The following is a 16,359-nucleotide window of genomic DNA, read 5'->3' on the forward strand; positions in this document are numbered from 1 at the left end:
ATTGTATTGGGATAATTTGATATTAAACTTAATATTATCTCCCCCTTGCTAATATAAAATTTGACATCCCAACACAAGAAAGGAGTGCAACTGTGTAAGAGAAGAGTACATGTAGAAACTTGCACCAGATGTAGACACAGTGGGGCCACATGTTGGGGCCCAGAATGTCAAGTTGCTATCCAAAATATGGTGACATGTACTGGAAAAGTATAGTACAGGAGAATAAAACTAGCTGCATGTACTGCGGCATTGATCAGTGTACTGCAGAGATGCATTTGGGAGTACAGTGTGACAGCAAGCAGAGTGGATGACTGCATGCAATTCATGCCACTGGATAGGTATTCCAATGGATCAAATCTTTTAGATGTGGTGTCATTTCCTCATTTAGATTGAATTTTGATATCCTTTGATCAGGTTGAAAATGGCTTAAGTCAGAAATTTAGGTCTTTAATAATATAGATAAATTATATATATATATATATATATACATCACTATCAGATCAATATTCCAAATATAAAATTTATTGAACTAGAAGTTTTGAATTCTCACTCTAAAATAAATCGAAATCGAGTACACCATCACCAAACTATGGTTTAGGTTTAGGTGGTGTATGTATATGGTGGTTTATATGGTTCAATTTCATGAAATTCATAACTACTTAATTAAGAAAATTTCTGTTATTTGCATCTATTTGACCTGTTCAAATCAAGCTTTAAAAAATCCTTAATAGAGATGGGTTTCAATAGAAAAGTAAGTCCTCTAATTTTAAATATCTAAATAATTAGTTGGGTTCATGTTCAGATAAAATTCATCCTGAGTAGGAATGTAATTGGTCATCCCTCTCATCAGGTCAGAGCATGTTCACATTGTTGGATCAACATTTCTCCTATTCCACACTCCACAGGATGCTTTTTCCATGTTGCTAAAGCTACAAAAGATCATATTCCATCAGTACTACCAGAACCAACATCAAGATGGGCAGATCATTGTCACTGAAGCCTTCTCTAAAGAATAGTTTTCCCAGCATAGCCTTAAAGATGCCTCAAAATTATGTCTCAACTGCAATTCTTGGAGTAGAAAGTGCATCATAAATTGGCAGCAACTAGTCTCTCAAGCATCCCACAATTTTTTATTCTGAAGAGGAAGAACTATATTAATTCAAAACTCTAATACAGGGTATGACATGCTCCTCGGAGCACAAAACTTGACCAAGTTCTGTAGGCCAAGAGTCTCACCAAACACTGGAAGATTTGGAGGTTGTAGCACTCGTGCTTCCCTCCTGTACACAATTCATCACTTCCCATGATGGTTGATTGGTTGTTCCTTCCACATTTTAAACATATCTTAAATGTGAATAGAAATATCAACGAAAAGTAAGGTTGCCAAGTAAACCTTACATGGTAAGACAACCATCAGCTTACATGATAGTATTGTCTTCAAGCAATATGATCCATCAGCTTGAAAGCATATCTATGCGCTTTAAACAAGAAAAGAGAAAATAATCTACAACAATTAATCTCCAAAGGCAGACTGAAAGATGAAGAATGCTGTAAGAAGGCCCACTGTTGCTGCAACAACCAATGCTAGAGTAGGCAATGGTGTCTTAAACCCAAAGTTCTGCAGACCAAAAATAATTATTATTTGTTAGCATTCATCATGATTTAGATCCTGCAACAAGGGATAAAAAGAATATCAATGCAATATAAACAAGATAAGAAAAAAGAATCTACAAACGATTAATCTCGAGAGGCAGACTGAAAGATGAAGAATGCTGTAAGAACTCCAACTAGTGCTGTAACAACCAATGCTAAAGTAGGCAATGGTGTCATAAACCCAAAGTTCTGCAAAACAAAAATAGTTCATTTATTAGAATTCATCAAGATTTAGATACTGCAACAAGGGATACTCTGGCATGCCAGGCGCATCAGTTGAAAGGAAGCAATAAATTCAAGTTTAGACAAAGTCACGAAGAGTATGCACACATTCTTGCCAAGACTAGACAAATTAACCATCTGTTGTTTTGTTGCTGACTCAACTAAATGTTTGGATTATTCAAGTATGAAAAGACTAAGAGAAACTTAATCTGATCACCTGTGATTTTATGTACTAAACTACGCTGACCAAGTTAAGGTTTACAGACTAAGCCCTTAACCGTAACGTCCTTAATCTCCAACAAATGCTATTAACTCTGTCATAGCCTCTGCATATTGTCCTGATGCTGCAGTAATATGTCCAAAGTGATTAAGACTCCTACTTATATGTTGGATATGTTACTTTGCAACAATTAACAGCACCAAACCACATGCATGAGAAATTACACGGTCTGCCAAGGAATATGCAGGCTTCAATTACTCCAGACCCTATTTCAGGACTCAGAACCTGAACCAACATCAAGCGGAACCTTATTTGTAATTAGCTTCATATATCATTATTAAAAAAGGACCGAAACTTAAACTGAAAAACCAACTTGTTTTTCTTCCTTAGTTCCTTCTTGACACTATCTGTCTTTTTCCACATGCTCTTTGCATGACGACAATCGTTAAAAAGATGTTGAAAAAAAATTACATGTGAAAAATGATGATGAATAGTATTCTAATGTCAAGGAATGATGAGAGTCATTAAATAATAATTATTTAAATGGTTATACTTAATTTTCCATTTTTTAAGACTAAATCAATTTTTAGGACTTTTGAAGTGAATGTTTCTAACCCCCTAAGTTCAAGTACGGTGAAGTTGGAGGATAAGTATCTACAAATCTTCTATAAGGTCTTGATCAGATTTATTGATACAAGATGACCAAGTATACACATTCAATCATCTTAGATAAACATAATTCTTTTCTGCATTCCAAATTTGTCTTGGACAAATAAGCAATAGAAAACATAAGAAAACACCTCAATAATGTATATTGAAATATTACAAGAACTGAAGCAACAATAAATTATTCAGGATAAAAAAGTCGTTGCACGATACATAAGCTGTTGCCCGATACATCAAATTACCAAATGTGAAATTTCAAGACTACCTCATCCAAAGAAATTTAAACTATCACAGGGAAGTATATATATAATGTGCAACAATTGATATAGAACATCACTTAGGGACCTAGTACAGTGCTACAATACTAGCACATGAATTACTACCACATAATAACTGTAGCAATTTACACATGATATCTTGCTAACTCAATATTTTAGACCATATTTATAGGAGTCCTTGTCTGAATACAAATCGATCCAGATTTACAGGGAAGGAAATAGGTGTGCCAATTGGTTGGCAAATTTTGATATGTCAATAATGTCCTCCTTTCTTTGGAAGGGTGTTTGACCTGAGCCATCGTATGCTTTTATGTCTGCTGATCCCCAGAGCACAGATTGTATTAGACTTTAAGTATTTTAGATCAGTCTTGAATCCATACCTCTAGAAGTCCTTTCCCTGTTGATATTTCGACTGTGATTGCTGTTGCAAACCCAACCATAGCAAGGCGACCCAACCACACATCCAATCCGCTACTCTCCTTTGTTCCCTGCTCACACCTTATGGAAACAGATGTTCTTTGATGATTAACTTTCTTTCTCTGAGATGTTACCCAAAAGACTGCATGTAAAATACTTTGCAACATTAGAAATAGCAAGAAGTTATCAGTGAGCCAATTCTTGGATGTTGAAAGGTTGAGAGCAGCAAATAAGATAAAAAAAAGACGGAATCATATTACTTTAGCCTCCCATGTCGAACCCTAATAAGAATCATACCATAAATTCAGAACCCAATTTGGCCTATCTAACGCCCGAAACCAGAGAAATCAAAGCAAAATCGATTATTTTTTTTTAACCAAGGGTTGATTACCACCGGGAGAGCCGCGCGTGAAGGAAGAAACGAGCCGGGAAGCGTCGGTGGAAGAGGGCGACCGATGCAGTGCACGAGGTCTGGAGGCAGCAGCGGCACCTGCAGAACGCAAACGGGTCGCGTTAAATCCCTTCAGTACCACATTGGAACAGTCGAGAAGGGCGGAGAACAAGAAGAGAGAGAGAGTAGGTGACATGGTGGCAAGAGGCAGGGCGGAGAGGAGGCCACGAGGAGAGATTGGACGGCGGCGGCGGCCATCAGAACGGGAGCCGCAGCTACTCAAACACCTCGAACGCTTAGCTATCTGCGGCGGAACGCGGTCTCTTTGTTCCGGCTTTATCTTGTCATCCTTGGTTCTCCACCACTCAAAGACCTCTGAGTTTGTTTCGTTCGGAATTATATCTGGTGTTATATTCATGTTTGTGTCCGATCCGCTACAAGTTCAACGGGCACCTAAGAAACCGTTTTGAGCTAAAATTAAATCTTATTCTTTTGATATCCATTTGAAAAATAGCACAAAAATCAATGCTCCGATTATAACAAATATATACGATATGAATAAAAATTAAATATAAAATTAGAAAATACCGGAGACACGTAAGCATTATCCTAACTGTATTCGTGGGCCCCACCTTATACATCCAACGTTTTACCCAACCATATACGATCGTGAAATGAATAAAGAACTTCCCGTTTCATCTCATTTCTTATTTTTCTATTTTTTCTATAATTTTTTCATATTTTTGCATAAAAAATTTATATAAATAAAAAAAAATAACAGAATTGGTTGGAGAGCTCATAAATAAACCTCTTTCATCTCATTTTCAAATTCTCATCACTATCAGACTCATTGAAGATTATTTAGATGGTTTCCCATTAGACGATTACATGAGCTGAGGAATGTTTTTATATATAATTTTTATTCATGTTACATATTTTCGATCTAATTGAAGTATGGATTTTACTATTATTATTTAAATAATATTTTCATCATTTTTTATAATATAAAAATTTTAATAGTATGCAGAAATCAGTTTTTTGGGCCTTTTTTATTTTGCTTCAAAATCAAAATTAGGAAAAAGAAAATATAACAGACTAGTCGACTGTAAATAACGGCCGTTATTTTTACTCATCGATATATCGGCAAGGAAAATAACGGCGTCATCAAAAGGCGGGAGGATGAGGCCTTCTCCATCCCGTCTGTTGGGTCCTCTGCGCCATGGCATCCACTGTGCTGACCGCTTCCTCTATCGTACCCCACGGGGCGGCGCACCTCTCATCCGCCCCCACCAGACGAAGGGGGCGGTGCGTCGCGTCTTCGTCATCGCCGCCGTCGGCCACGAGGCGGACCGCCTCCATCGCCCTTCTCTCTCTCCTCTGCGGCTCCTCCGCCCATCCCGACGGTGCGCCCACTTCCCCATCCTTCTCCTAACCCCGCCGCTTTAATCGAGCCCAAATACTGCTAATCTTCTCCTCCCTTTGTTTCATCGCAGGTGCTGATGCGGTCAACCTCTTTGATAAGTACGTGAAGCGGTAAGCTCATCCCTTCCAAGATAATTCGCGTATGGATTGGATGGCGAAGCATTTTTTTCATTAGGTCTTCATCATTCTTGAATCAGTATCAGATTTATTCCCCTCAGAATGGGAAATTGTTACAAAAAATTCGTTTCTTTGCTCTAATTATTAGTTTTTATTCTTTCGGAAACGATAATAGGAAGAAATTGGATCCATTAGAGGCGTATATACCCGCTGTTCTCCTGAGTCGAGCGCAATTTGAGGACTTGGGTAATGTCTGCAAATCCTCCGTTGCTAATTCTCTTAATGTTATTCTGTTCTGTGGATATAGTTGTGTTGGTTGGATCAAAATGCAAGATTCCTCTCCCTGTGACTATTTGACCTTCAGAGATAACAGTAATGTTTTCAGGCAATATTTTTTGTTCAAGCAGAATTTTGGTTATTTCTTTTGTGTAGTTGGAAAGTGAATTGCCAAATTATATCTTGTTTGTATATTTTCTTACTCTTCCATTATTTGAACAGAGAAATCTTTGGATACAAAGCAGCCAAATTATGATATGAGTAGATTTATGTTACGCTCTGGTCCAGCAGGATCTCTACGCTTGAATATTAGAGCAGTAAGTGGTTGTAATATTTTCACCTTAGTCACTGATAACTTTATTGTGTTGATAAATAGTGCTACAGTTTCAAGACCGGCGGTCATGTTAAGTAGTTTTTTTTTTTTTTTACTTATATTTGATACTTTTGTGAAATTAAATGTGATTCTTTTAATCAAGTGATCATGATTTATGCCATTTTTAATCCATATCTGTTTGGTACATATAAAGTGGAGATTGTTGAGTAAAAACTTGCATGATTGTAACATGAAAGATCTAACAATAAAAAAGGTGCTTTGTTTTCATCCGGAATTTCACTTGGAGAGTATCTTAGGGCAGTGATCACAGCATTTAAATATATATATATATATATATATATATATATATATATATATATATATTTGGAACAATAACAATTAAAAAATAAAAAATAAAGAGCAGATCATATATAAAGCCATCCATTGTTTATCATAAGAACATTCACTTTTTCATGATTATGAGATCTATCTTCTCCCCTACATCATTCCCCTACCTATCCTTCATTCTTTTTCTTCCTCATGTCAAGCTCACCACACTTTTTGTTTCTATTATTTGTTAAAAGAGAGACAATTGAGTTATGGCTGTGAAACATGTAAAACTAAAAAAAAGTTAAATTAATTGGTTTCTATTTTTACAAGTATCATGAAGTGAATGATGCTAAATATGTCCTAATACAATGTAATTATCTGCTATAAAGCTTCAAGGAGGATGAACAAGTCAAATGATTTGGTTTCTACACATTGGTCAAACAAGAAAAGAAAGAATTCATAAAAATGCAGTGTTAAAGTTTTTTTTTTTTACTATTGATAGTCCAAGATGAGAAGAATGTCCAAGAGGACAACTAGGTCTGATCCTTCTGATTGCAGATAGTATGTAGTTTCCCGCTAATTATATAGTCTATTTAACTGGACAATAAAAGAAATCCATCTGAAAGTGTTTTTGTGTTTCTTGTATGTGGCAGTTCTCACATGACCTGAATTCCTTCTAGCTTTGAATATTATCTTGGGAATTATAGGTGGCACAATATGCAGCTGAGGATGGCAATGGAAAAGCAGCTTCTGATGCTGTTGAGCAATGCCTAAGGTTAGTTAGATTGGCCTTCACAACATCTAATTGATCAAAATTCAGCTGTCCTTGGAACTTCTCGGCCATCGAGGTAGTTGTTCCTTTCACTGATTCTCTTCACTTTCAGGGGCTTGGAGGATCTTGACTCACTGTTGCTGCAAGCAATAAGAAATAATCCAACAGCTTCAGTAGAATCCATGAAGAGCAAACTCGATACCGTTTTGGGAGCCTTGGACAGGTACTGAAAATTTCCCTTTGATGAGCAACAGGATCCCAATCTTGTAGTAAGATTCTCCCATCATCCAAATTTTGTGGCTCATGACTTGATCCATGGAACAATTTGTCTACTTGTTAATAGCATGACCACCTCTTCTACTGATTATAGTCCAAAACCCAATCGTGAAGCATGGAAAAGTTAAGAAAATAATGAACAACTATTTACAGAAAATGGATTTATAGTCTGACAAAAAGGTTGATTTCTTCTTGCAGCCTATTGCAAACTGTTCCATCCAAGGTGCTGGATAAAGGAAAGGCCATTGCAGAGGCTTATAGGATTCCAGGTTACCAGAATGATGAAGGTCCACCTGAGGATCTGGACCCGGAGGTGAAAAACCTGGAAGCCCTTCTTTGAGTGACATAAGCCTCCTCTACTGTGTTCCATTTTCTTCAAAGGAAGCATTTGCTTTATAGAGTGACCAAATGATCAGGTTTCTATCCACATCACCGACAAAACATCTGTAAATGATCATTCCTCCAACATATCATTCTCATTGCTAATGCATGCTTAGTTATATACACTGATATGTTTGGGATTAGTGTACCCAATTATAAAGTGTGTGTGAATGTTGTGTTGGCATGGTAGACATTCTTTGTTTTGTAATTGACTAAGCTTTCCTTATATATATATATATATATATATATATGTATATATATGTATATATATATATATATATATATACATATGTATATATATATATATATATACATATATATATGTATATATATATATACATATATATATGTATATATATATATATATATATATATATACATATATATACATACATATATACATACATATATATACATACATATATGTATATATATATATACATATATGTATATGTATATATACATGTATATATACATATACATATATGTATATATATATATACATATATATATATATATATATATATATATATATATATATATATATGTGATTTAAGGATATATTGTACCTAACCAGATAATCAATGTATGAAATAATCATATTAAACTTAAACTTCTGTTGACTATGACTTAAAGATAATTAGTATAAAATATCATCAGATCCTTTACTTTTAGATTCGTGAATTATAAAATATATAATTTATAACACAGGCATACATATTTAATAGGGCGAATTCTAAAAAAAATTTAGTTTTAAGAAATTGCCACACAGAGCTCTAACTTTTCAAAATGACAAAATAACTCTCCAACAACTTTTATCTTTTTTCCTTAAAACTGGTTATCTTCTCTCCCATTAAAAGTTGAATATTCTATTTTCACCTTTTTATTAAACAAACTCATACAATTAAACAGATTCAACTGATCTAAAACTTGAACAAGTTCAAAATAAATTATATTAAATAATTTATTGATATATCAATTTATATTATTTAAAATAATATATAAATATATTAAATTATATAAAAAAAACTAAATTATATAACTATAAAGTAAAGAGTAATATAATAATATATATTAAAACAATATAAACTTTTAAAAACCGTTTAAGATATGTAAAAATAAATTTGAAAGTTCTATAACACCAATACCATTATTTTTTATTTTAAGTTTTTAAAATAGTTTATTTACTAATTTTGGACCTTAAAAAGTTAAATTTATAAAATAAAAACAAAAAAGTATAATAAATAAATTTAAAAATATAAATTAGATATTTGAATTGGGCCTAGATAGACATATATCATTTTTTTATTTTATAGAATTTTTAACATTTTTTTATTTATTCAGAATATGAATAATTTATGTTTTTTATTTTCTCTATTTTTATTTCCAACAAAACATGATGGATCTATAGAATATTATTTGATATTTGAAGTTCTAAATAGATGAACAACCCTATGATAAAAATTTGGTCCAAAACAATTAAGCCTTGATATTCGATATACTATTTTTGGGGTCAAATAAAAAATAGTACATCACAAACAACAACGAGTGATCCGAATGCTCTAAATTTTTTTAAAAATATTATATTGGACTCAGATGAACATCTATCATTTTTTTAATTTATAATTTTTTTGATATTGTTCTAATTTATTCAAAATTTGAACTCTTTATGATTTTTTTTCATTTCCACCGAAGTATATTGGATCCATGCAATATTTTTTAATATTTGAGCTCCTAAATATATGGACAATCTATGGTAAAAATTTAGTCCAAAAATATTAAGCCTTGAAATATAATATACTATTTTTATGGTCAAATTAACAATAATATATTACATACAAGGACTGGTCTAAATGCTCTAAAATTTTCATGAAATGTTTGAATTAGACCCATATGGATATCTATCACTGATTTTCTATTTTAGATATTTTTATCAATATTTTTTTATTTATTTAGAATCTACATAATATATAATTTTTTACTTTCTCTATTTTTTTATTTCCTCCAAAATATGATGGATCCATACAATATTTTTTTTATATTTGAGCTTTTAAATAGATGAACAACCTACGATAAGAATTTAGTCTAAAAAAATTAAGCCATGATATCCGATACACTATTTTTTGGGTCAAACCAAAAAATAGTGTGTCGCATATAAGGACGGATCTAAATACTTTGAAATTTTTAGAAAACCATTGTATTACAACCAGATGTACGTCTATCACTTTTTTTTTTCTAATTTAATTTTTTGTTATTCAAATTTAAATAATTTTTAATTTTTATTTTCTCTATGCTTTTTCATTTCCATCAAAATATGCTGGATCCATGCAATATTTTTTGACATTTAAGATTTTAAATATATGAACGAACAACCCATGTTAAAATTTTGGTCCAAAAATATTAAGCTCTGAAATATGATATATTGTTTTTATGGTTAAATAAAAAATAGTATATAGCATACAATGATGGATTCAAATGCTCTAGAATTTTTATAAAAAGTTTGAATTGAACTTATATGGACATATATCATTAATTTTTTATTTTAGAGAATTTTTTTTGTTTTTTATTTATGCAAAATCTAAACAGTTTGTAGTTTTCCTATTTTCTCCATTTTTTATTTCCTCCAATACATGTTGGATCCATGCAATATTTTTTAATATTTGAGCTTCTAAATAAATATATGACAAATTATGATAAAAATTTGGTCTAAAAAATTGAACTCTTGGTATAGGATACACTATTTTTAAGGTATATCACATATAAGAACTAGTCAAACTGTTCTAAAATTTTTATGAAAGCTTTGATTTGGACTCAGATGGACATTCATTATCTGTTTTCTAATTTAGATATTTTTTAATATTTTTATTTATTGAGCAGTCTATAGTTTTCCTATTTTACTTTTTTTTATTTTTACCAAAACATGATGGATCCATATAATATTTTTTAACATTTGAGATTTTAAATAGATAGACAACCTATGATAAAAATTTGGTCTAAAAAAATTAAGCTCTGATATCTGATATATTATTTTTGATTAAATCAAAATTAGTGTATCGCATATAATGACTGATTCGAATACTCTAAAATTTTTAGAGATGCTTTAAATTAGAGTCAGATGAACATCTATTATATTTTTTCTAATTTAGATTTTTTTAAAATTTTTTTAACTTAATAAAATTAAAAAAATAGTGTATTTGATACGAGAATCGTTCAAAATGCTATGAAATTTTTATAAAACCTTCATGTGACACCAGATTGACATTCATGACACATTTCCTATTTTATTATTATTATTTGATATTTTAAGCATATGAATAGTTTACAAATTTCCTTTTTTAAAATTTTAATTACCATAAAAATATGACATATCCAAGTAATGTTTTTTAACATTTGATCTTTTAAATAGGTGAAAAACCTATTTTAAAAATTTGGTTCACAAAATCTAAGCCATTTATTTTTTTTATTTTTAAAATATATAATTATTATTTTATTACTTTACTTTAAAGTTATATTTTAAATTTATTGATTATAGTTTTTATTACTTTTTATGATTTGCTATATTTTAATATATTTATTTAATATAATAGTAATAATAATAATAATAATTCACTAATAGGGTAAGACTCTATATTCTTTTGATATTTTCTGTATAAATTTAAGCTTTTAAGGTTCAAAATTAGTGAACTATTTAAAAAAAACTTTAAAATAAAAAAATAATAGTCATATAGTCCTTTTGAATTTATTTTCATGTTTTAATTTTTAAAATTTAATTTTAAACTATATTATTATTATTATTATTATTATTATGATATTACTTTTGACTTTATAGTTAGATAAATTAGTTTTAATTTTATCATTTTTAAATATTTATTTATTATTTTTAGCATAATTTTTTTTAACCGATTGAAGTTTTTAGATGATTGAATTGAGTTCGTTTATTGAAAAGGCGGAGAGAGAAAATAATAGTTTTTAAGGAGAGAAAAGATAAATGTTATTGGAGGGTTACTTTTATCATTTAAAAAATTTATGGCTCTCTGTACAAATTTTTGGAATTGGAACACTTTGCGAGAATTTTTTAAAACTAAAGATGCTCTACGATAATTCACCCTATTTAATAAATAAATAAATAATTTTTAAAAATATATAGTAAAGAATAAAGAAAAAAATTAAAAAATAAAAAAAAAATTCTTGAAAGATTAATGGGTGAATTCTTGAAAAAAAAATTGCTATCTTTGATTTTCTCTAATAGAGCAATTGAAAAATTCTCAATTAGTATCCTTGTCTTTTTAAATGATATGAATACCCTTTAAGAATAGGGCAAAAACATTGTATAAAATTATAACAAATTTTTTTAATTTAGATATTTTTTGATATTTTTAATTTTTCAAAAACTAAGTAGTTTTTTATTTTATTTTCTCTATCTTTTTTCTAGTTCCACCAAAACATGACGGATTCATGGAATAAATTTTTTTTGTATTTTAACTTTTAAATATGTCCCTAAATTTGATCCAAAAAAATCAACTCATGATATAAAATATGATACCATGGGTTTGGTTGAACATAAAAAAATCGACCTCAAGGACTGTTTCAAATACTATGAAATTTTTAGAAAAGCTTTAGAAATTTTTTAATTTTTTTCATAAATGTTCTAATTTAGAGAATTTTTAATTTTTTTATTAATTCAAAATCTAAACAGCTTAGTGTTTTCCTATTTTCTCAATCTTTTTTATATTTTCACCAAAACATGATGTATCTATATAATATTTTTTAACATATGAGCTTTTAAATATATCCCAAAGTTATGTTATAAATTTGGTCTAGAAAAATCAACTCATGATATTGGATATCTTGATTTTGGTTGGATATAAAAAAAATTGGTAATATTTTAAATTTTTAGAAATTTTAAATTCTATGAAAGTTTTAGAAAAACTTTAAGTTGAAACCAAATGGACCACTATCATAATTTTCTAATTTAGAGATTTTTTTTATATTTTTATAATTAATTTAAACTTTAAATAATTTAATGTTTTTATATTTTATCTTTTTTTATTTCCATCAAAACAGGATGGATCCATGAAATATTTTTTGATATTTTTTATTCTAAATATATCTCCAACCTATAGTGAAAATTTGGTAAAACAAAATAACTCTTGATATGCAATGCTTTTATTTTGGTTGAACCTCAAAAATCAGAGTATCAACCTCAAAAAATAGTCTAAATGCTATGAAATTTTTGTAAAAGCTTTTAGTTGAAACCTGATGGACCTTTATCATAATTTTTTTAATTTAAAATTTTATATGTTATATTTTTTTTGTTTAGCCAGAATCTGTTAGTTTGATGTTATTTCTATTTTGTCCATCTTTTTCTTATTTTTACCAAAATGAATCCATACCATGTTTTCATATTTCCTATTTCCACCAAACAATTACAATAGTCTATCGACATATTTAATTTTCAGAATTTGATTTTGATTTGATCCCAAAACCTTTGTATTCATATATTACAATTCTAACTAACCAAACTTCCATTATATTTATCATTGCGTATAACTATTGTGATACAAGTGGGAATTCACATAATTGATTATTATGTCCAAATTATTGGTACCTTGAACATTTATTTTTTTAATTATTATTTATTAATTTAATTCTTGCTTTATTTCTTCTATCAGTCTATACCATGCTTCTCGGATGTAATACAATATGATCATATTCTCATCATATCCAATACTATTTACTTCTTATAGGAAAAATTTTATCATTGTAGGTCTTTTTATAGGTGTCAATGTTATACAATTCTTCACAATATAAATATGGATTAACACTCATATCCAATAGCAGCTATTACACGAGAATAATCAATTCCCAAAAACATCGAAACACCGACATGAACAATTTCATTTTTCTAGATCTACTACAATCGTTTTAAAGGATGTCTACACTTGTAATTTAGTATGAATACGTGGAAAGACACTATAGTATCGATGTTTGTCATTTGCCTTGGCAAGTTAATCCTCTATAATACTTGTCATAATTGATTTTAAATTAATAATCATTTCACGATAAATATAAAATCATTTAGTAACTTTTGTTATTATCATTTCAACTATAAATGTAATAGGTAAGCCACAACTATCCTTGAGTAATGAATTTATATTTTTTAATATTTTTGTTGTCAATATTATATAATGATGGCTAGGGAAAAATACAGAAACTCATTTCTCCTTATTAATTTCAAATATTTATAAGAAACTATTTATGTGATTTTTTTTCAACTTTTGCATACATTTGTGAAACTTGTACATAGTATGGGCTTTAATAACAACTGAAAATAACTTTATAATCTCTCTATCTTGAACATTGGTGATAAGATTTTTTGATAAATAAACCATGTAATAACCATGAAATGCGATGATCTCCTTCACAACTAATTTTTTTTTAGATTGTTTTAGATTTTGATCACCAATAATGGTCAAATTTTTATATCCTATAATATATATTCTCAATTGATGCAAAAACCACTCTCATGAATCTCTACATTCAATATCTATCACAAAAAATATAATTGGAAATAAGTTATTATAATTATCAGTAGTTATAGCAAACATCAAAGTACTAGGATATATTTTTTGATAGATATGTAGTATTAATACCAAACACAGGTTGCATCTATAATCTAAAACTTTGAAGGCAAGCTCTAAAAGTTCAAAATATTTTTTAAAAAATAATTTTATGATAAAATTATCATTTAAACATAAGTTTCATAGTCACCATGAAACCTTATTAAATGCAATCTCCCATGCAAAATAATCCTTTTTGTATGATACAATAACTTCAAACTTTTTTTAAATATTGTTAATAATCATCTTTGGAGTATAATTAATATTTATGATCTTTGATTTGATTTACAATAAAAGAACTACTATATTTCTTGTAATCCTTATTTAATATTAATACACTATATTTATGATCTTTTTGAAACTTAATAATTTATAATCAAAAACTTTATATTGTACTTTTATATTATAACTTCTAGTTGCAATATGTTTGATTTCAAAGTTTCTTTGAATTACATAGTCTTTCAAGAGTTTTTAAAATTCATCCATATCTTAAAATATCTATACAAAGATATTATTGTTAGGATCGAGTCGGCACTAAGAGGGGGGGGGGGGGGGGGGTGTGAATTAGTGCAATTGATAAAAACGACGTCGGTTCAAAAATCTCGTTCGATACGACAAAATGAGTTTAATTTGAAAGCGTACGAAAGAGTGTAACGAGAAAGTAAAGCAAGTAAGATAATTTGCAGTAAAGGTAAATTGAACAAATAGAAATGTAAATCGAGTTTTATAGTGGTTCGGTCGTCATGACCTACATGCACTGTCGATTCCTCTTCTGTCGAGACCACCGACATCCACTAGCAGTCTTCCTTCAATAGGCAAAGACTAACCACCTTCTTATAACTCTATTCTCCTTTTGACAAGCTCAAGAGAGAACCTTTACACCCCCACTACCTCATCTCTTAAACATTATTAATACTTAGAGTTTAAGAGGAGTTCTCACAAGATTATAATAGCATTTTCTTCTTTTTTTGCTCTCAATTCTTATGTATGTTAACCAAAGATGAGAGGGGCATTTATAGGCCTCAAGTGGATTCAAACTTGGAGCCTAAAAGTATCTCATCCCCGGTTTTCAGTGTACTGGCTGTACCACCACTAGTGCTAGGTCGTACCACCGCCTGCAACACTAACACTAGGCGGTACCACCACCCAGTCTGGCAATATGACTGCCTGACATAGTCTCAGAGATTGTGCCATCAACGATTCCACTAGTTTGGGTCACTGTTTGTGCCTTTCACTTGGCCTAACACAGCCTAAACTTGGGCCTAACTGGCCCCTAATTGAGTTGGCCCAATTCCAACTCACTTATACCTAAAACATACTTTGATCTAAATAATTATTATAAAGCTTGAATCAAATATTGGTTGACGTTTCGTCCGATTCTTCGGCGCATCATCCTCTCTTGCAGCCTATTGCCCAATCGACCAGTTGACATCTGCAACTCCAATTTCCTTAGCATAATTTCTGCTCTTCTTGGCCCGATGCCCGAACCCATAGCCCGAAGCCTTCTACTGACACGTCGACCGATCCACCGGCTCGACGTCCAATCTTCTGACATATTCCACTCCGACCCAATATGATTCTTCTTGTTTTAATTATCTCTCCCTGATCGAAGCTTCCTACGTCACTCAAAATGTAGATCAGATCATAAACACATTAATTGATGATGAAGTTTAAACTAAACTCTCCCCCTTTTTTATGATGACAATTAATTGATGATGAAGTTTAAACTAAACTCTCCCTATCAATATGTCATATTGATCGAACTCTTAAATTCAAAAATCCAAGCAATATATCATCATAAAATCATGCATAATCCAAATTTCAATATATCATTCTATACATGATTATCATCATACCTTCTCCCCCTTTGTCATAAACAAAAAGGAGAAGTGCAACTATCAAGTTTTAGATATATCTAAATTTTACAACATCTAGCAATAATTTTGAGTTATGCAAGTTTACAAATTTTACTTCTTGAGATAGGCAAGATATCAGATTTGCTTCT

The 16,359-nt window shown here is 30.2% G+C and overlaps 2 protein-coding genes across 6 annotated transcripts; one reads left to right on the forward strand and one right to left on the reverse strand.

Moving 5' to 3' along the window:
• Nucleotides 1–1,364: 1,364 nt before the first annotated feature.
• Nucleotides 1,365–4,203, reverse strand: LOC103994774 (stress enhanced protein 1, chloroplastic). Of its 5 annotated transcripts, none has more exons than XM_009415209.3 (5): nt 4,042–4,200; nt 3,851–3,946; nt 3,420–3,598; nt 1,736–1,842; nt 1,365–1,618 (listed from the first exon to the last, which is right to left on the reverse strand). In XM_009415209.3, exons 1-4 carry the CDS (start codon nt 4,103–4,105, stop codon nt 1,738–1,740), a joined length of 444 nt encoding a protein of 147 aa, XP_009413484.2. In that variant the 5' UTR covers nt 4,106–4,200; the 3' UTR covers nt 1,365–1,618; nt 1,736–1,737. The 5 variants fall into 5 exon arrangements, with proteins under 5 accessions (XP_009413484.2, XP_009413483.2, XP_018685322.2 ...); XM_009415208.3 differs by having other exon boundaries at nt 1,732–1,842; XM_018829777.2 differs by having other exon boundaries at nt 3,848–3,946.
• Nucleotides 4,204–5,034: 831 nt separating this feature from the next.
• Nucleotides 5,035–7,923, forward strand: LOC135618209 (uncharacterized). Its single transcript, XM_065119074.1, has 7 exons — nt 5,035–5,250; nt 5,341–5,380; nt 5,562–5,632; nt 5,885–5,979; nt 7,013–7,080; nt 7,190–7,300; nt 7,552–7,923. Exons 1-7 carry the CDS (start codon nt 5,067–5,069, stop codon nt 7,691–7,693), a joined length of 711 nt encoding a protein of 236 aa, XP_064975146.1. The 5' UTR covers nt 5,035–5,066; the 3' UTR covers nt 7,694–7,923.
• The last annotated feature ends 8,436 nt before the right edge of the window (nt 7,924–16,359 follow it).

This window comes from Musa acuminata, chromosome BXJ2-8, assembly GCF_036884655.1.
Source record: "Musa acuminata AAA Group cultivar baxijiao chromosome BXJ2-8, Cavendish_Baxijiao_AAA, whole genome shotgun sequence".
NCBI lineage: Eukaryota > Viridiplantae > Streptophyta > Magnoliopsida > Zingiberales > Musaceae > Musa > Musa acuminata.